At 45.0% G+C, this 21,875-nt stretch overlaps 1 protein-coding gene across 2 annotated transcripts in view; it reads right to left on the reverse strand.

The window, feature by feature from the left end:
* The window catches only part of CCDC149 (coiled-coil domain containing 149), a 106,671-nt gene that overhangs the window by 21,435 nt on the left and 63,361 nt on the right, over window positions 1–21,875 (reverse strand). For both annotated transcript variants that reach the window (XM_017517096.2, XM_017517095.2), the window contains exons 5-9: window positions 10,255–10,371; window positions 9,329–9,501; window positions 8,513–8,585; window positions 7,035–7,119; window positions 3,239–3,383 (exon numbers count right to left, since the gene is read on the reverse strand). In XM_017517096.2, coding sequence (XP_017372585.1) covers window positions 3,239–3,383; window positions 7,035–7,119; window positions 8,513–8,585; window positions 9,329–9,501; window positions 10,255–10,371 — 593 coding nt within the window. The remainder of the gene's footprint in view (window positions 1–3,238; window positions 3,384–7,034; window positions 7,120–8,512; window positions 8,586–9,328; window positions 9,502–10,254; window positions 10,372–21,875) is intronic.

Consider the following 21,875-nt stretch of genomic DNA (forward strand, 5'->3'; position numbering starts at 1 on the left):
TGTAAAAAAAAAAAAAAACCAATATATCTATGTAAACATATGAGTGTATGTATGTACACGTAAATGTATTGTGCATTTGCTTACACTGTCTAGTCATCCTTGGGAAGAATACATAAGAAATGAGGAATGGATGTTTCCTCCAGGAAGAGGATTAAGGTAGCTGGGAGTCGTTTGGAAATACATTGTGGTTTAACCTTAAATTAATATTAAAATTAAAACTATAGGGGCTGAGCATGGTGGCTCATATTTGTAATCTCAGCACTTTGGGAGGCCAAGGTACGTAGATCACTTCAGGTGAGGAGTTCAAGACCAGCCTGGGCAACATGATGAAACCCCATGTCTACTAAAAAAAAATACAAAAGATTAATCAAGCGTGGTGGCATGCGCCCATGGTCCCAGCCACGAGGAAGGCTGAGGCACGAAAATCACTTGAACCCAGGAGGCAGAGGTTGCAGTGAGCCAAGATTGTGCCACTGCACTCCAGCCTGGGTGACAGAGTGACCCTGTCAAAAAAAAAAGAAAACCCTGTCAAAAAAAACCCCAAAAACCCAGAGGATGGCTCAAAAATTATTTTTAAATAAACATGAAAAAGTGCATGGAAACAAAAATAAACATGGTCAAATGAAAATGTTGGTCTTTCTCAATGGAGGGAGAGAGTGTTGTGAACCTGGGGAACACGCGTGTCTGCAGCGGGCACGGTTAGGAACATATTAGGAAATCAATCTGTCGGAGGAGCCTGGAGTCCTCTGCAGACGCATGGCAGGCCGACAGCCTGTGGAGGCTGCCTTTGGCAGGCAATGGGGGTTCAGCTGCTTTGCAGGGAAGGCTCGTGGCATGCTCAGAACGGTAGCTGGCAGGTGGGTGAGGTGTGGGAGGTAGAGCTGGGGTCTGAGGATGGAGCTGTGGGAGTTCTCCCCAAGGAAGAAGCGATGTTCAGAGGGAACAGCCATATTTGAAACCTACTAGGGAATGGATGTTGACTGATGGGATTTGGGGAGCTAAAAGGATATCCACAGAAACCAGCAACCAGAGTTGGAAATGTGGGTCTTGGTCTTGCTCTTGACGGGGTGGTGGGGACAAGAGATCTGAGAAGAGTCTGCAGAGAGTGAGAGGCCAAGATGGAGACAGGGAATGAGGTCCCCAGGTGGGGGGAAAGCACAGGGGGCAGAGAGGAAAGATGGAGTGGACCTGGAGTGGGAGGGAGGGAAGAGGTAGGAAAAGGAAATGAGACAGTGGAGAGAGTTGGAGTTTCTCCCTTGGAGCCCATCTTACTTGAATTTCAAGATGAAAATCTCGATGTGAAGAAATTACATCGAGTTTGGGGATACTAGCGGCCAGCAAAGAAAGAATGGCATGGAACATGTAGGAGGAGGTCTTGGGAGGCATTAAAGACCAGGTCGTCTTTCTGTACTGTGCAGGGACTCACCTGGGACTTACCAAAATCCAGAATTCTAACCTTCCCTCCCACAAATCCCTTTGAATATGCATTTATAAACAAGTGCCCCCCAGGTCCCTGCACCCAAGCAATTCCAACATAAGTGACCTGGAGAACACACTTCGATAGGGTGGCTATTGAGGAAAGAGAGGAGGCCTTCTTCACAAACATCCCAGGCTGGTGGAATTTCGGGGAAGGCAGCAGGATTGAGGAAAGGGTTTGGAGGTTCAGGGCAAAGAGGCAAAAGCCAGAGGAAGGGAGGAGGTTGACGAGGGTGAGAGAGGAGGTCCCAGGGGAGCAGAGGCCCAGAAGAGGAAAGATGTCATGGACCAACAAGATGGTGGGCTGGTGTGTTTCCTGGAGGCAAGAGTGAGCAGAACGTGGGGAGACACTGATTTCAGGGCAGCCGCAGGTTGAGAGAATCATGGTGAGAAGCCCTGTTTTCTCAGTGAATGACGAAATGAGGTCACCTGCTCAGACGGACTAGGGTTTAGAAGACCTGAGAAGGCTTGAAAGATGAGGCGTTCTGTAGAGAAGGATGAAGCCAGCTCACGGAGGACATTTCGTGCTGCGGGGGGTGTCCATTCCTTCTTCCTCCCCTGGGAAGCATCTGCATTTCAGCATCTGGCTTTTCATTCCTTGGTTAAGATTTCATTTTTTCAAGAATGTTTAAACCATCTCCTGTCAATAAATGACCCTTGTCATCCCTCGAGATTGCCCTGCTTCCCTGTGCTGCTCTCCGCCTTCTTCCGCATACATCTTCATCTCTGGTGTGATCTTCCCTTCACTCCAGCTTCTCTTTTTTCTGTTTTGTTTTTATAATACTTTCAATCATTTTCCACTTGCCTCTCTCCTGTGCGCCTGTGTTCGCCAGGCCCCCAGTTCTCTGGTCCCTCCCTTTGTCACTTGAAGCCTAGCTTTCTAGGACCCGTTCAGTTCTCTCACACATGCATTTTGGGAACCTTCTGGGTGTACATCTGTCTTGCAAGCAAGACCAGCTACATACTTTGCAGGGTCCAGTGCAAAATAAAAATGTGGGGCCCTGTTGTTAAAAAAATGACTAAGAATTCCAAGATGGTGACAGCGGAGGATCAGACCTAATGTGGGGTCCTTCTGAGCACAGGTTGCATGCCCACGAAGCCAACCCCATGTGTAGTACTTGCTACTTTAATTTATTGTGTATTTACCATTCTCTGAACACTCTTGATATGGACTCTGTCATCTCTAATGGCTGCTTTAACCATCTTTAACTTGCTTGGTTTTACATAACATAGTCAACATGCTATAAAAACCAAATGACACATTCCATTTTAATTACTCTTCCATTTCACCATCTTTTTTGCTGATCTGGAAGAGTGACATGAGATTCTTTTCTAGGCCCAGCAGCCTGTGGAAGTTGATGCTTGGCTGGTCTCTGCCATTCAAAGACCCTCAAAGTCATGTTGGGAGTTTCCAATGGCACTGAGGCAGTTTCTCCCATAAAAGGAGAGCTGGAGGAGAGGGGGGTCAAGTCACTCAGGTAATTATTTTACGGAACTCATCTGTGAAATGCATACGACTCAGTGAGTAGCTCAGAGGAAGCATTCAATATGGCTGGTACTCTTTCCGTGCTTGGCTCCAGCTGATAGCCAAGATACTGATACAAAGCAGACGCACCGTCCTAGTTTAATAAGTTTCCTTCCTGATTTGAGGGGTCTCACCTTCCCTGCAGGTCTGTGGTTCTGCCTGGTTGACATTCACTTCTGGTAGCCTAGTCCCACTTCCTTCGCACCCACCCCCCAACCCCAGAGTTTGGCCACATACTTGTTGGTTTGCCGCTGGTGCTGAATGACCATGTTTTTCTCGTGGATTGTTTCCAACAGGGCTGTTGCCAGAGATTTCAGGTCAGAAATGGACTGCGGAGTAGCTGGGAGGCTGCATCCATGATCCTCAGATAGCAGATCCTGAACTAGATAGGACATATAATACATAACTCAGTCATCATTCTTCCGAAATGTGGGAATGCAAACTGGTGTCAATCCTTCCTGGATAATGACATGTCCCCTGCTTCAAAATGCTACCATGTGTATTGAGAGTCCACCTCAAGGGTCAACACAACAAAGTAAAATCCAGTGTGAGGACTAAACAGAAAGAAGGAAGTTCTCAGCACTTTTATGAGCAATTTTTAAGAGGGTAATATTATTTGCATTTGTCTAATATTTTAAACACTTTCATAATGAATGACTAACTCATAAGGTCTTAAAATTAGGGGAAAAGAAACCCTACAGAATATTGCTTTTTTTTTTTTCCATTTCATGGACAAAGCAAGGCACAGATGGGTTAAGAACATTGGCTGACATCAAAAACTATGAGTCTGTGTCCTTTGTAGGGACATGGATGAACCTGGAAACCATCATTCTCAGCAAACTGACAGAAGAGCAGAAGATCAAACACCCCTGTTCTCACTCTTAGGCGGGTGTTGAACAATGAGAACACATGGACACAGGGAGGGGAGCACTACACACTGGGGTCAGTTGGGGGGAAATATGGGAGGGACAGTGGGGGTGGGGAGTTGGGGAGAGATAGCATGGGGAGAGATGCCAGATGTAGGTGATGGGGAGGAAGGCAGCAAATCACACTGCCACGTGTGTACCTATGCAACAATCTTGCATGTTCTTCACGTGTACCCCAAAACCTAAAATGCAATAAAATAAATGGGAAAAAAAAATTGGCTGAAGATCACACAGCCACGCAAATGACAATGACTCCTAGCTATGAGCGCCTTGTTTTATGTCAGAGTTTGCCACGGTGTGATACCCCTGGCAGGTGGTAAGATAATTTAGGAGATTATTTAAAGTGCAAAATATGCTTTGTATTTTAATAGCTATGCATTTGTTTGAAGGTATTCTAGAAAAGGATATAAATGACATAATAAACCAGTGATTTCACAGGTGCTACTACATAGGACACGGCCAAGTAGAATGAGTCACTTTAAAATTGACTTAAAGAAAAATATTAAGCAAACGATAGCAAGATGGCACAACGATAGGGCAAAAAGTTCTATAGCAGAGTGCAAACATCTAAATATCGGGAAAGAGTATGCACAAAAGCTAGCTGTTCTTGGATGCTTGTTATTTCACAAACTGCCAGATCCCATTCACCGCCAAGTTCAAAATGAAAGCCAATCAACAGCCACAGTTCCATGTAATTGAAGGACTGAGACCCGTATTAGAGAGACCCACCCCTTGTGTGTATCCTGCCCTGGATGAGTCTGTTAACATCTCCAGTCATCTATGGATAGAAAATTATTTTTTTGTCCAGTTTCCAAAGTGTCTACTTTAAAGAAATTCCTAATTTGTCTGTATGCCACTTACAAATATATAAAAGAATATTACAGTGTGGTATGACTAGCTTAGCACATAGTAGGACTATCACCTCCTTTGTCCCAAATTTCATATTTCTGTAAATAGAATGTAAGAGGTCCTTAGCTTCTTTGGTAGTAAAACACTATTAATGAGGAATATGACAATACTACCTACTAAAACATCTGTGACTTTTTCAGATGTGACACTGTTACAACTATGCTTCCCCATTTATGTTTGGCTGGGCTTGAACTGGCTTAAATTGTTCTCAGAAGCCACCAGCCCCATCCATCTACAGCATGGCTCCAATCTACATCTGCAGCTTCTGCTTTTTCTTCCACCGTGTTTTTCTATACTGGGTTACTCAGATGCTCCTGTGTATGCATCCTTTCTGACTCTGAATGGCTGTTCTTCAAGTCTGCTTTGGGTTTTTCAAATGCACTCTTCAGGGGGAGACAAAGTAGGAGTTAAACAAAAAGACAACAACCACTGGTATTCCTACCAGACATAAAAAAAATAGTATAAATCTCACATTGTATATCTTCTCTACAAATATGCAAATTCAAACAATTGTCCTTCAAAAATGGAAAAAGCAGCTTTTTTCACTCAATAATAATCATCATGAATATCCCTTAAAACACGAAATTAGATGGCTGCTTTGGTAGTCCATGTATAGATACAGAATTATTTGGCTGGGCGCGGTGGCTCACGCCTATAATCCTAGCACTCTGGGAGGCCGAGGTGGGCAGATCACCTGATGTCAGGAGTTCGAGATCAGCCTGGCCAACATAGGGGAACCCAGTCTCTACTAACAATACAAAAATTATCTGTGCGTTGTGGCACGCATCTGTAGTCCCAGCTACTCAGGAAGCTGAGGCAGGAGAATTGCTTGAACCCAGGAGGCAGGGGTTGCAGTGAACCAAGATCACACCACTGTACTCCAGTCAGGGTGACAGAGTGAGTGTCTCAAAAAACAAAACAAAACAAAAAACAGATATAGAATTATTTAACTACTGCTAGACATTTATGATGTTTCTAATATTTTTCATTATCAGTCATATATGAAGAACTGTCTTGTAGCAAAATATTTGCATGTCTGTAATTGTTTTTTGTTGGTTCAAAGGGGGCCAGTTACAGGCTTTTCATAGCATGCTGCCAGAGTCACAGATTTCGTTTACCAATACCAATAGATTGTTGATAGAATGCTTTTTATCACAGGTTTTCTGGAAAGGCTGTGCCAGATTTATGGTTCTGCCACCGTGTCTGAGTGTGGCTGGCATTCCCCACATCAGTGATAACACTGGGTATCAACATTCAAATATGGTTTGCTATATTTGCTATCCAGAGCTAAACTTAGATGGGCTACTTCACATTTTTATACAGTATTGTAGTTTTCTTTTTAAAAACAATTTTCGGGTGTTCTTTTCTGGTTGAGTGGAAAAAAGAAGTTGCTTGGAAAAGAGCCTTGGTTGTTATGCAGGCTGGAGACTCAGCACTTTTTTTTAAGCCACTGTAGTGCTGATTAAGACTGCCATATGATAGCTGCTGGTCTGCACTATCAACAACCAAAAAGTGGGTCAGCTGAACATGTTCAACTCAAGACTTATGTTTAGCGCTGAATTCTGAATATTAAGTGTCAGAAGCCAGCGTGCTGCTATTTATTCCCCTGGACTGTTCCTGGAAGATCATTATTTTTCATTGGAATCGACGAGAAGGAGGAACAAAATTGCAATCAATAAAAGCTTCTTCGAAAAAGGCACATGTTATGTGAGAAAATCATTTCAGCAGCTAGGAGACTTTTCTGATCGTAGAGGCCGGGAAAAAAAGGAGAAATTCAAGGAGGCTGAAACATATCCTTGGAGACGCTGAGTTGGTGATTAGGAAAGGGAGAACATTCTGGAAAAGAGAGCACAGTCTCAGGGATTTTGCCTAAATGGGGCCTAGTCATTAGAAAAACCTTGAATGCAGTGGTTCCCAAAGTGGAGTCCCCGAACCAGTATCAGCATCGCTGGGAACTTTTTAAAAATACATATTCTCAGGTCACATCCCAGACCTATGAATCAGAAACTCTGGGGTGGAACCAGTCATCTGTGTTTTAACAGGCCCTCCCGGCATCTCCGATGCATTTGCTAGTCAGGGAGCCAACCTCCTAGGGATCGTCTTGCTTCCCAGTCCACAAAAGCAGCAGCCTGGATGGGATGCGGCTTCGCAGCTGTAGTACGCTCATGAGTGGTCTCTCCTGGAGCATGATATCCTACCTTGCTTTGCAGACAGGACTCCTGTCAGAGCACTGCTGCTGGATTTACCCTGGCCCTTCGAGTTTTTCCGTCTCTCGAGAGCATTCTAAAACAGGATTGAGATAGAAAAAAGCCCATCAGAAAAGCCAGCAATGGAAAAGTACCTAGCAGGTGCCTCCTCCCATCGGCACACAAGATCCCCTTGCAAACTCCAAGTGCTACCCTAATATTTAGAATTCCATGTCTACACCCAAGAGTTATAATTTTTATGGCCTGGTAAGTAGTCTTTTTTTTTTTTTCAAAGGTGGTATATGGCAGAATGATAGCAATTACAGTCCCCTGTATACAAAAAGCACTTAATATATGTTAAATAAAATCTGAAGCAAGAATGTAGTCTAATGTGAAGTCACTAGTAATGAAAATTCCTTCTGAATAGACTTGAGATGGTGACTAGGCTTATTTTCATGGACCAATGGTGATTTCTGGAAGGAAAGACGGTCATGATCAATTAGTGATGTCTGCCGTGGCTACAGATTAAGGAGTACATATGTGCCACCTACATGTCATTTCTAGAACAGACTTACATTAAAATTGATATGTAAATCTAGCCAGTGCTTGGCACAGAGAACTGAATAAATGTTGTTAAATGAATGCATCCATACGTTTAAAAAATATGTATTAATTATACAACCTTAAAGGCTATATTCTTCTTTGGCTGAATGTGTATAGATAGATGGTGTAATGCGTGGCCCCCACAACATGGAAAGGAAGAACAGCATGGAGACTTGCAAGAACAAATGCTAATGTCAAAAGCCGGGAAAATAGGTTCTTCCAAGGATCTAGACGGCTGTAAAACTTCACCCTCAGGAAGAGAAATCAATCTATTTTCCAGGCAGAGAGACCCAGGAGATTTTTCTAATTATAACACTTACAACTAACATCTGCAGAAATAGATATTATCAAACTAATGGTGCTGGAATTAGACTAAATAACAGTGGGGAGAATTTAAACACTCTGTCCTTGCAGTGTGACATGAACATTATGCTTCAGACTGTGACTTCCCAGTATTTGTTTCTTCATCACTCGGAAACCATTTTCTTATGGATGATTATGAGAGAAACAGCATCTGATGACTGCACATGTTATAGAGAAAACGGATAAGAAACCTAACTGCAAATGGACAAGGGCTGCGCAGTAGGCAAGATTCAATGTCCAGATTCTGGTGGAGAGGCTACACCAGGTGCCAAAACACACCCTGGTGGCCATGCCTTGCCTGGATAACAGCCGCAGAAGGAGCTCCTGCGAAAAGCTGCTGTGGTTTTGTTTGTTGTTTGGGGTTTTAATTTTTGCCGGTTACCCCAGTTAAAGCTTTTATTAGAGTCTATCTGGGAGGGCAGGCAAGTACTAAAATATCTTTGGTACATAAAAGGGAATTAAAATAGAATGACATTTAGAGGCACAATAGTGAATCACCATCATTGTCATCATGATTTTGCTACCTTGTATTTGGCAATGTTTGATTTCAAGAGGTTGACCTCTTCATGGAGTTGCTTTAATCTCTCTTGAAGGTACCTGGAAAAGAATACATAAAACTAGGAAGTGTTTGAGGGCTAAATAAAAAACACACACTGATGTATAAGAGGAAAAACAAAACCCACTTGCCAGAAGAGCTATCTTTTACACTTAACACCTTGCCTGCTCACGAGAAAGGAGAGCCACATGCATCTTCATGACCTTTTCTTAAATGAATACAGTCAAGGTCAAACATGCCCAAATCACAGACACCCCACTTTAAAACAGCCCTCGCAGAGCTCCCCTAAGGGATATCAACACGGTTTTCACATAATTCTCATTAAGATGATTCCACGGGGAAGACAGGCAGGAAGAGGCAACACCAGACATAACATTAGGTTAGACACACACATACTGAAATTTGCCTCAGGGAAAAGAAACAGCTAAGGGAATTTCTCAATTTATTTTCTTATTCTTCTCTTTCTCCTTGATGGCAATAACAAGCAACTCTCCCAGGTTCCTGGCCCTTGTCGGCCTACCAAGGAAGGTGTAGGGAATGAGAAGGAAGATGAATGTGTGCCGCTGTATGGGTGTGGGCTGCTTTCTTTAACATATGTTAGTTGTAATTAGTTATATCACAACTAATAAATGGCATTGATGTCATCATTTGGGGGTGAATGAGTTTCTTTTCACTTGTAAGGCAATTTTCTCCAAAGTAAATGGGCTTGCAAATAACTCCCAGCCTGCAGGCCTGTACAGAGCCCTCTTCCTTCCCACACATAGGCCTGGGCCTGGCCACTTGCCTGTTCTCCATGCACAGGGCATCCACGTCAATGATACGGTTCTCGTGCCCACTCAGGATATGGTTCAGCTCCTGGTTGAGCCTCTCCACTTTGTCCTGGTAGGAAGACCGTTCTTCCTTAACATCCTGAAGCTCGTCCACGGAAGCCTGCAGGTCGTGCTCCAGAGACTCAATCTGAAACCACAGGGAGCGCCCTCACTCAGGATGTTCCTCAGGCACTGGCTTTACTGTCAGAGATGGAGCCTCCCACTTGGTTGACTGATTTTTACAAAACTTATTAATACCACCCGCATGCCCTGAAACCATAAGCTCCACACACTGGAATGCAGGAAGAGCTAAAAGCGAGAGGGCAACTTCCTGCCAGACGTGTATTATATCTAAGAGGAGAGGTGCAGCAGCTTGGAAAACCAGAACAGAACCCTCGCCTTCTTCAGGGTGCCCTGCAGCTGCCAGCGTCTGACAGATCCGCTCTTTTTCAAATCCGCTCTAGACCCAGAAATCTTGTTCTGCTCTTCAGTTAGTAAGAGGAAGGAAAGGAAGCCCAGGCTCTCTTAGCTGTTACCTAACTAGGGCTCTGCACTTGTTGAGATTTTGCCGAAAAGGCATTTGCTCAGCATTTTAGCAGAAACTTGCAAAGTAAGGCCAGTTTGTCACGTGTTGTTCTCTCCTTGTCTATCCTGGTAGGAGGAAGGTTTCTTGTTGTGTTCAGAACAATTGTACCCAATGTCAGGGAGCAGACCTGCCTGCTGAAGGCCAGAAACCCGAGTCAGCTTGGGACCCTGGCGCAGTGCCGAGGAAGTAAAGGCATTCAACGTGCATCCCAGGCATCCCACACTCTGAGAAACGGGACACAGCATGGTCCACTCGTTTGTGTTGTGTCCAGCTGTGCAAACGCATCCCCCACTCTGAATAAATGTTAGTGAGAACCTGTTCCTTAGCTCTCTCTAGCTGCTGAACCAAGTCTTCACGCTCATGGGCTGCAAAGTGTCGCACGCCGATTTCTTCATCTCCAAGCCTCTGTTTAGCAATCGTCATCCTCAAGAGCTGCATTGTCCATTGGTAGAAAAAGAAAAAGGGACAGAGAATAAACAGATCCAAATAAAAACCAAAGGACACTAAGAAACTTTTGGGAGATAAGACACTTTCAAGAAATACTGGAGAAAGTGCAAAACAATTACTTGCCAGTGTCATCAATTTTTTTAAAAATTAAAAATATAGATTGTATTTAGTGTACACATGCACGCACTCTTTAAGGCCCAGGCACTCTAAGCTGGATGTCTGGTGGAGTACTGCTATAGGGTTCCCATTAACATTTAGCCAAGATTCAAAAATCATAACCCAATGCTGGATGATCTGCTGAGATGGGCACACTCCCACATGCTAACAGTGAGGCGATGTTATCAAGAGCCTTTAAAATGTCCCCACCCAATGACCCAGTAACTCTACTTCTAAAAATCTGGGCTAAAAATAATCCCAGACTGCTAACTTTAGGAAAATATAAAAAAGTGGACTGCACTGTTATTTACAGAGTTAAAAAAAAAACTAAAAACAATGCCTAACAATAGTGTTACCCTAACTGGGTGACAGCGGAGGACATGTTTATAATGCCATGTTAAGTGGGGGGAAAAAAGAATTCTAATGTTTCTATGCAGTATGACTAAAATTATACTAAGAACGAACTCTCTGTCTCTCTGTCTCTGTCTCTCTCTCTCTCTCTCTCACACACACACACACACACACACACAGAGAGAGAGAGAAAATGACCAAATGCACTCAAATATTTAAAATGTGTATATTTCGGTGATGGTGAGACTGTTATCTGCTTGTTACTTTCTAACTTTTAAAATATTTATTCACTGCATGAATTTTAGAATATACCTTTATTTATGTTTTAAAACCCTCAGGAGTAAAATTCCAGTCTTCCAAAACATAATTTTCCAAAAGAACCCTGCAGAACCCATAGCTTTCCCGGACTCTGGAGCCAAGACCCCACCTGCAGCTCTAAACCTTCTCGGTGGGGCTGCAATGGAAACGGTGCGAGAGGCCCAGGAAGACCCCAATGGTCTCAGAGCACCCTACCTGCCCATCACAACTCCAAGGATCGCCACTGAAGAGTGACTTTCATAAGTTACAGCAGTGCTTTCCAATGTTTCTTTTATGGAGGTTTTAAGTCTGATTCCACACCTCCGTGTAGGGACGATGTGGATGGGTTTCATATATGAATGGGATGCTGGGGACAGTTTTTCACTGTCACACAGATCTGACCCAGCCGGAGTGCCTGCGGGGGGCATGCTCTTCCTTGTTCCTGCATGAATCTTAAGGGATTCGTTGCCAGTCGAGAAAATGGCTTAATTTTCAGAGTCTCTGAAGGATTTATGGGCAGGTGAGAGATAGGAAGTTAATTTAAGCCAAGGGAGAATATTAACAAAATTGAAATAATAAATAACAGCAAGGAACTTTGAAAGAAATGATGACTAAAGAAAAGTAAAGTGCATTTTCAAATGACACTTACTTTGGGTCCTTATTTGAAAAGTACGCAGTTGAACTCCAGAAATATTTACTGTGCCCCTACCAAGAGCAAAAGCACACGGGGACTGGGTGGACAGTGTCCCAGGCAGGTGGAACAGACCGTGCAAAGGCAGGCAGAAGATGCAGGACGCTTAGATGTGCAGATGGCTGCACTTGCTGGAATCTGGTTACACTCGATCCTCATTATCCATGGATTCTGAATTTGTGAATTTGCTTACTTGCTGAAATTTATTTTTAACCCCAAAATCAATATTTGCAGTGCTTTCATGGTCATTGTCAGACATGCAGAGAGTGGCAAAAAATTAGAGTCGCCTGACACACACATTCCCACGGAGGTCAAACAAGGCCACGTTCTGCCTTCTTGTTTCAGCCCTTGGATTGCAAACAAATGTCCCTTTCAGGACCTAGTGCGTGTCACCACATTTGTCACATTTTTGTGCTTTGTACTGGTGGCTTTGCTGTTTAAAGTGGCCCCTATGTATAGTGCTGAAGTGCTAGAAGTGCTTGTACTTAGTGCTCTAAGTAGTAAGTACCTAATGGAGATAATAGGTGTGTTAGAGAAGCTTCCTCCAGGCATGAGCGACGGTGCTGTTGAACTCAGTTCACTGTTCGTGAATTAACCATATATGTCAAATAAGATGACTTTAAACAGAAACACACATAAAACAAGGTTATGGCTGATCAACTGGAAAAAATGTTGTGACCAGAGGCTTACAGGCACCTCATCTTGCATTTCTCCTGGGAGGAATGGCTCAGGATTCACTAGTCTGGTCATTTGCAGTGACTTCACAGAACAAATTGGTAGTGAAACTTGCAATTCCACTGAAAGCTGATATGCAAAAACCGTATCACATCACACAACTCTTGGCTTGGGACATCAGATCCCCAAAAGTGGATACACAGGAAGGCAAACAGCAAGCCAAATAAAAAAAAATGTCTATCAGATCCAAGGGTCTAGGAACAAGAAAATTCCTGCCTTTCGGTATGAGGCCAGCAGGAGGTTTAGGTTGTGTCTTCAAACGCAGGGTATTTTTCTTGGTCTACGAAAAGCCATACTGACCGCCTGAGCTTTAAGTAATAGAACACTGTGGTTTTCCATTCCCAATATGCTTCACTGAGCACTTAATTTAGAATCACACAATTATGTTTCCTTAATGCCAATTAATTATTAAACATGTTTATTGAAGTCTGACAGCCATATAACAGAGTCATCTTTCATATATCGGATGCCTGTTAAGCTTCAATAAATATGTTAACAATCATTTGGTGTTTAATGTGCATACAGTATCAGCTGCTAAATCTCAGGGCTGGACTGGTTGAAACACTTATTGTTAAAAGCGAGGCCCAAGTTGGTAATAGCTAGTCCATTAGTTGGGTCTGAAACTCAAGTTCAGTAGCTGAGGGGGTCTAAGGAAGTTACTGCAGGGAGGATGGCAGAGCCCCAGGGAGAGAGCTCCTGCCTTCCCAGCTGACAGCTGGTGTGCACTGGAGTTGGCCCACCTAGGGCGTGCATCCTGGCTCCACAGTCTGTGAGCTGTGCAGTCTTGGGACGTTGTCTAAACTTCTCGGAGCCTCAGCCTCCTCCTCTGTAGAAACACAGCAGTAAAAGCGTAACCTCGAAGAAGTGCTGTAAGTATGAAGTGAGAGAGTGGGGTTGCATTAAAAGAACACTGAAGTCAGAGGAGTTCAATTCCTCGTACAGACGAGTTTGGTGATTAAAAAAGAAGAGGAACAAAAGGATGAGAGAGAAATAACCCAGAACACTGTGTGATTCTCCCAGTTCCTATGCTCAATATCCCTGCTGGGGAAAGAGGGGAGAGACAGACTGATAATACATTTATGCAAAGTCACACGTTCTGTTTTTACACAGTACTGCTATTCTGAAGCATACACACACTCTGAAAGTTTTGGACAATTTCAAGGGACCATCGGGGGAAATTTTGGCTACATCCAAGTTTCTGCCTCTTCCATGCTGACTTCAGAATCGAACCCTAAGTAAGAGAAGATGGGACTTCTCATCAATACTTAGCACCGGCCCTGTAGCATATTATATGCCTCATAAATACACACTAAATGTTAGGGGCTCTTATGATTATTGGAATCATCATCATCATCATCATCATCATCCACGTACGTTTTTCCACACAGAAGCCCACTAGGGAAGCCCGACCTTTCTTCTAAGCTGGAGAAAGCAGAGCTCCCGAGCCAGCCTTATCTGTGTAGCGCAGGCAAATGATGTTGATTTTCCACCTTGGAAAATGGCTATGAAGCAACCGCTCAGGGCACTTAATTTCCTCAAACAGGGCCATCAAAACTGCGCAGCCAGCCTCCCTGAGCCAGCCCACAAAGTGGATCAGTGCCTTGCACAGCACCCGCGCCGCCACCAATAGATGCATTCAGTTGCTGATTTAGATAGAAATAAATGTTTATGAATGAATTATGGGTGTGAGTCGTCAGCTTGCGGATGAGGCGCAGCTGCAGCTGGGATGTGGCTGAGGGACAAGGCCGCAAAACAATGTGGTAAAATGGCTTCTGGGTGCCCTGCCCCCAACTCTGCCAAGGACCTGATCAATCTGTCCTCCATGAGGCCTGCCCAGGCCTCCCGAGTCAGAATGACTTGCTCCCTCCTTGATCTCTTCTCAGCCTTCATCTCTCGCAGCCCTCAACAGTCTCTACCTCATCCTATTTTCATTTGCCTGAATCTGTTTCACTCAACAGTGAGAGGCAGCCAGATGCAGGAGCAGTGATTCTCCAGGTGTTATCTATGTTCACCCGGAGATACAGCTTCTGCTAATCCTAGCTATGTGCCCTTGGCAAGCTCTCTAACCTTGGCGGGCCACATGTGACTTGTTTAAAAAAAACAAAAAAGGATAAAATCCATCTGGTAGACAGGACAGTCATGTACAGCTGCCCAGGCTGTGCACTGTACAACTCCATCTGCGGAGATCACATTCCCACCATGGGAAGATACAAGGCAATGACCACTGTCCATGGAACTCCACGAGCTTTCAAAGTGCAATCCCCAGTTACAGTTGGCAAGGTTACAATTCTCATACAGTGGCTGTCAATTTGCCAGGGCTATTAGGAGGGTCAGATGAAAGAATCATTAACAGGAAGTGGATGCTGGCCCTTGCCTGCTCCCAGTCCTCGTGTACTGCTGCACATGGAACACCGGGGAGAGGTCAGCACCAAAAGGCATTTATTAAACATTCATCTGGAGTGGTACTGTGCAGGGCAATTCCATAAACAAGGCCCTGCCTATTATTTCTTTACTTTTCCTGTTGGTTTCCTCCACATCCTCTCCAAATGCCCCCTGACCTTTTGGAAATACCTTCCATAAAACTGGACATGAGAGATTAAAAGGCTCCAAGTGGGCCATCTACTGTGTACACCAGAGTCCAGATTCCTAGATTTATATGATATTCCAGTTCTAGTTTCAAACAAAAGAATTTGTCACTTAAAACAAATCAAAACAGTAGTTTTCATCCTGGAGATCATCGGGCACACACTCATTAGTGTGGATATGGCTGTCTCCCAGTTCCCAATGTGGTCCAAGCGAGCCATGTGCCAGCAGCTTTCCTTACACCATCGACAGACACCCCCAGTGGCTCGACACGGCACTGAGCTCCACACAGAGCCTCTACCAGGGCTGAAGAGGTACAACATGACTGGCTCCCACCTGCCTTCTGACCCCATTTCTAACCATCCCCCTGTGTCTGTGCTCCAGCCATGCCGGCTTCCCTCCCTTGTCCTAAACATGCCACTCTCATGTCTGCCCCTGGGCGTTTGCACTCCCTCTGCCTTTGGAAGAGCCTGCTCACAGGTCTGTCCAGAAGCTGTTTCTTTTGTCTCATTCAGGTCAGATCAAATCCCCCCTCCCTGAGAAGCCTTCCCTGTACATCATTGCTAGAGGCATTCATCCCCACGCCACTCTCAACCCACACTGCCCTGCCTCCCTGTCTTCATTATACTTACCAGAAATAATTGCGTTCATCTGCTTGTGTCCACCCCACTGTCAGCTCCACCATGGCATGAACCTCACTTGTCATATGCACTGAAACACCTTGGGCTCCACAACTGTGTTTGGTATGCTTCTTAGATCTAGTAAACAGGAAGCCCTCATTCAGTGCTCCGACAACTCTCAGAGGCAGACACTGTCATCTCTTTACAGTGGAGAAGCCCCTGAGAGGTTGGCATAGGGCTCTGAAACCAGTGTTAACTGGCCCAAAGCTTCAAGGTGAGGGCACTGGGGCCCACTGGGAACCATGTACAAATCAGTGGGCCAGGTTGGGTGTGGCACCTGTAATCCCAGCACTTTGGGAGACTGACAGGTGGATCACTTGAGGCCAGGAGTTCGAGGACAGCCTGGCCAACATGGTGAAACCCCATCTCTACTAAAAATGCAAAAACTAGGCTGGGCATGGTGGTGTGTGTTTGTAATCCCAGCTACTCGGGAGGCTGAGGCAGTTGAATTGCTTGAATCTGGGAGGTGGAGGATGCAGTGAGCTGACATCACACCACTGCACTCCAGCCTGGGTGACAGACCAAGACTCCAACTCAAAAAAAAAAAAAAAAACCTCAGTGGGCCACAGTACCCTTGCCCCGAAGCTTTTGGCCAGGTAGCACTTAGCACTAAGGCGCCATTCCATGCACAGTCCTACGTGCTGATTCCCATCCACCCATTTAAGCACCCTAGCGGGTATTGTTGCTACCCTTATTTGCACATGAGAAGCTGAGACATAGCGAGGGAGAGGAACTTGCCTATGTCGCAAATCTTATAAATGGCAGTCAGGAATTGAGCCTGGCAGTTCAGGGCTCTGAAGTCTATGCTGTGCTCCCTCTCCTCACAACTGTAGCAACAATCCCCACACAGCAGTTCCCCTAGAGAATGTGCTCTATGCTCGGCCAGGCGTGGTGGCTCATGCCTGTAATCTCAGCACTTCGGGAGGCTGAGGCGGGTGGATTACCTGAGGTCAGGAGTTCAAGACAAGCCTGTCCAACATGGTGAAATCCCATCTCTACTAAAAACACAAAAAATTAGCTGGGCGTGGTGGCGGGCGTCTGTAGTCCCAGCTACTCGGGAGACTGAGGCAGGAGAAATCCTGGAACCCCGGAGGTGGAGGCTGCAGTGAGCCAAGGTCTCGCCATTGCATTCTAGGCTGGGCAATAAGAGCGAAGCTCTGTCTCAAAAAAAGAAAATGTGCTCTGTGTCAAGTGCTTTATAGAGCTTTCCTTATTTAATCCTCACAAAAGGCACACTGCCCGCCTCCCCCCACCACCCCTCTGACATCCTAAGCTCGCTCCCCTCCAAGGGTCTTTGGATTTCACATCTCTTGTCCTTATATCTGACCCCTCCCACCACACTTCCTTCAGGGCTCTGTGCCACACACATGAGCAGCAGGCCTTCCCTGACCACCAGATCCACACGGCATCCCCTCCCACGTGGGCTTCACTCTCTAGCCCCTCTTCCTGCTCTAGTTTTTCACTTAGCACTCACCACCTCCTGACACACTATACTCATGACATATTATATTCATCGAACATAAGACTCCATCAACTTTAAGAGCGAACACTGTGCACCTCTAAAAAGAATAAAACTGCCAATCATAACTACCTAATACCAACTGTATCAGAGATGTCCAAATGTGAAAAACTGCGCCTCTCAGAGTCTGTGAAATATGATTTATTTGCTTACTGTCCATCTACCCCACTAGAATGAAACCCCCACGGGAGCAGGGACTCATTGGTAGCGTTTGCTGCTAGCCCTAGACCAGACGGTCCGTCCTCAACAAATACATGTTGAAATGAATTACACCAAACCAACCTCCTTGAGGGAGGTACTACTGCTATCTCCGTTGTACAGATTAGAACAACTGAGACACGAAGAAGTCAAACAATTGTCCCCAGATCACACAGCTAAGAAGCCCCTGGATTACAGATAGAGAGTTCAGCACATGTTGCTCCCAGAGCCAAAATCTTTATAGTGTCCCATCAAGCAGTTTTAAAGAAGCTCTGATTTATTTTTATTTTAGTGTGTAATTTGGACATGGTGTGTGATAAAGTAAGTCTTGGGCAGAGCTATCTTTCAGAGTCAGTTCACTAAGAAGTGCGATGCTCCAGCCTATGGGATGAATATCTGAAAACCCAAGCTGTTTCGGTCACTTGGTCTACCCATACTATGAGCTCACGTAAGCCACGACAGACTCAAATAAGGTATCTGAAGACCAGGTGTATCCGATTCACTTAAGAACAAACATTAGAGACTGCTGAACGAGACTGGCCGCTTGCTGGACACGCTGAGCACTGCCTATAGTTCATAATCAAGATTCCGGGTAGAGTAAGACATGATGGGGCCTAGGGGTGGGGGCGGGGATACAGTGAAGGGCCCTTCTCCCTCATTGTAATTCCTCATAATTAATTTCTATAGTGCCTCAAGGCGAGAGCTTTTCATTAGAGTGCCGTCTTCATTCGAGTTTCTGGCAGGCTAGGACCTCTCTCTGCTCCCTTTGAAGCATAAATGAAACAGCTTCCAAAGAGCTCTCTGATCCCTCATGCTGGACCATTACAAACATCCACAGCTGAGCACTCCTTTTTAATGAAGTGTACTTTAATTTGTCACCTGCACACCCATTGGTCTGTTTTTATTGGCTTGTAGCTGTTTGTTAATTGGTCTGCTTGCCAAACTCATCCAAAAGTTCCACGTCAACTGAGGTATGTTCACTGAAGGTCTCCAACATTTTATGACACCAACGCCAGATAAAACAGAAGTACCTAAAGACCTTCAGCTGGTGTCACATAAAGCTCATTATTAAGGGCAAAACCCTGTGTTTATGCAATATCACAACAGCTAAATTTAAATTTGCCAGCAGGGGCCCAGGAAGCGCAAATGTATGACGCTGGTAGGAGCATCCGCCTCCGGAGAACTTCCCTGCTTTTAAACACATTACACCATATTACTGGTTCTCTGCACGAAAGTGCCATAATCTTTAAAGCAAACAGACAAGAAGACCAACTGTCATCCATCCCAGTGGGAACCCGAGTTGCAGCTTCTGATGTCTCCTATTAGGTGCTTATTCCACAAGGGGCACACAAAATGCAAGAAAGTTCCCAGGGGCTTGGCACCAAAGCAATAACGCCCGACGCTGGCGAGGTCGAGGCTGGTGACGAGGAGGGCTGACTTTTGGGGATCCATCTGCCACATGCCAGGTGTCTCAGCAGGATCATTGTCTCTACTGGGAGGGGGCACATATCTAGCTCACTGGAAATAGCTGATCCATAAGGAAGAAGACCTTAAGATTTCTGGTGGAATTCTTGCACAAGGGGATTCTAAGTCAATATGGGCCTATGTTGTGCTAAAGATAACAGCAACACTTACCTTCTGTTAAGTGCTTGCTGGGTGTTAGGCACCACGCAGCATCTTTTACAAACGATATTGCATGCATGTCCATCCCTAAATCGTTCAATCTCATTGTCCCATTTTCTTTTCTTCTCAGTACTAAGCACCGTCTGATGAAATTACTTATGTATTTTATGTTCTTATTATCTACTCCCCAACTAGAATGTAAGTGCCATGGGAGCTAGTACCTTGTCTTTCTTATTCCTTGATGCTTCCTTAGCTGCTAGAATGTTTAATTAGCATGTAGTAAGTCCCCAGTTATGTGGGATATAAATGATGTGGTGGATAAATGATTAAACAATTCTATGAGCGGTATTATTACTGCCATTTTACAGATGAGTAAACTGAGGCCTGGAGAGAAAATTGACTTGCCCAAGGCCATAGACAACAACTGGCAGAATGAGAACATAAACCTGGGCCTGACGATTTTAAAAGATGGAGCTCCTGGGCTACACTATACTCCCCGCTTCACAGAGACAGCCTGGAGCTGTCTTTTTCTGGAGTGCAAATCTTTCCAAGTACAGTGAGTTCACTTTGGTAACCTGACGTTTGTCATGGTACCAGTATTTATCACAGACACTGGCAAAATGTTACACGTCAGGCTTCTTCGTTCAGAGAGCTGGTTCGTGAGCACGCTTCTGGGTACAGTGGTCCCTCTAATCCTTGGTATAGGTTTCCTGCGGTCAGCTGTGGTCTGGAAATGCTAAATGAAAAATCCCAGAAATAAAAAATTCATAAGACTTATATTGTGTGCCGTTCTGAATAGATGACGATGAAATCTCATGTCCTGGTCCATCCCACCCAGGCACGCCAGAGACATGCAAATCCTTCCTTTGCCCAGGGTCCCTTACTCATTGGGTAGCCATCTTGGGTGTCAGATCAACTGTCATGCTTGTGTTCAAGGGACCCTTACTTTACTTAATAATAAGCTGGCCGAGCGCGGTGACTCACACCTATAATCTCAGCACTTTGGGAGGCCAAGCCGGGTGGATCATGTGGTCAAGAGATCGAGACCATCCTGGCCAACATGGTGAAACCCTGTCTCTACTAAAAATACAAAAATTAGCTGGGCGTGGTGGTGCATGCCTGTAGTCCCAGCTACTCAGGAGGCTGAGGCAGGAAAATCACTTGAACCCAGGAGGTGGAGATTGCAGTGAGCTGAGATTGCATCACTGCACTCCAGCCCGGCAACAGAGCGAGACTCTGTCTTAAAAAAATAAATAAAAATAAAAAATAAATACTGACCACAAACACAAGAACAGTGATGCTAACCACTTGGACATATAGAGACATAGAGAAGCCATATAGTGCTTTTTTTAAGTGAAAAGGTGAAAGTTCTCGACTTAAGGCAAAAAAATCATATGCTGAGGTTGCTGAGATCTACAATAAGAACTAATCTTCTATCCATGAAATTGTAAAGAAGAAAGGAGAAATCTGTGCTAGTTTTGCCACTGCACCTCAAACTACAAAAGCTACGGCAGCAGTGAGGAAGTACTCAGTGAAGATGGAAAAGGCATTCATTTGTAGGTAGAAGACAGGAGAGAAATGGGCTCTGATTGATGGCAACTGGGTTCTGCCCTAACCCAGGTTTCAGGCATCCACTGGGGGTCTTGGAAAATATCCCCCACAGATAAGGAAGGACTGTTGTCTTTGTGATTCAGATGTCCTCTGCTAGTTCTGCAGTTTGACTTACTAATCCTTAAGTTCTCCGAGACCCCTTTTTTCCTTCTGATCCCTGTTCCCTGAATCCACTTTTTTCTTAACGTCCAGAAGAGGAACCAGGCCAACTTCTGGGGCAGGCCAAGGGGAGCTGCGGCTGTCTCCGTGGTCCCAGCACTGCCTGAGTCTCTCCTCATTCCTCATAGACTGACACACTGAGAGCCCTGGGCAACATGCAAAGCTTTTCCAGGGTAATGTGTGGCTTCGTGAGCCCTCCCTTCCCTGGAGGCCTCCTCTTTCCTCATTAATCTTTAAGAACTGTAATTTTTAAGGAAGGGAGGGTACCAGGAGGCTTCCCTTTTCACATCTCTCGTCTGGTTTGGCTTGGGAGTTTGTGTTAGTTTGGGAGACTGAGAAATTCTTGGGAACTAGACAGAGATGGCAGAAGGTAATCGATCACACAGGCCCCCCCATCACAGGACGCCCATGCTGGCACAGGAAGCCCGCCCCTGCCCCATGTGAGAGCTAAGCTGCTTGGAAGCCAGGGTGGCAACAAATCTTTCAAGAGGCTGTTTGGAAATGCTTTATGGCCCGTAGGGTTACAAGGCTCTAGCTGAACAAATGGAAAAATTAGTCTACCCTAAAATAGCCAAGGCAAGTAATTTCCTATCACCTTGTTTTTCAAATGTACTTAACATCTAGAATCTGGGCTTCCCAAAATATGGATAAGGGTCATCAGTTAAAATGGCAACTCGGAGATAAAAAATCTTCCACTTTAACAGTCACTCATAAAATGACACCATCAGCCCTGCTGTTTGGCCTCAGAGTTAAGAGTCCAAAAACAACAATGATTAAGTATTCGTGAATTTAACAGACTTGAACCAGCCAATGAGCAGGACACTCATCCTTTGTCCCCCAGGGCTCAGCAGCTGACCCTCCGCTCTCTCCGTAGAAGCTTCTCAAA

Source organism: Cebus imitator, unplaced genomic scaffold, assembly GCF_001604975.1.
Source record: "Cebus imitator isolate Cc_AM_T3 unplaced genomic scaffold, Cebus_imitator-1.0 Scaffold617, whole genome shotgun sequence".
Taxonomy (NCBI): Eukaryota; Metazoa; Chordata; class Mammalia; order Primates; family Cebidae; genus Cebus; species Cebus imitator.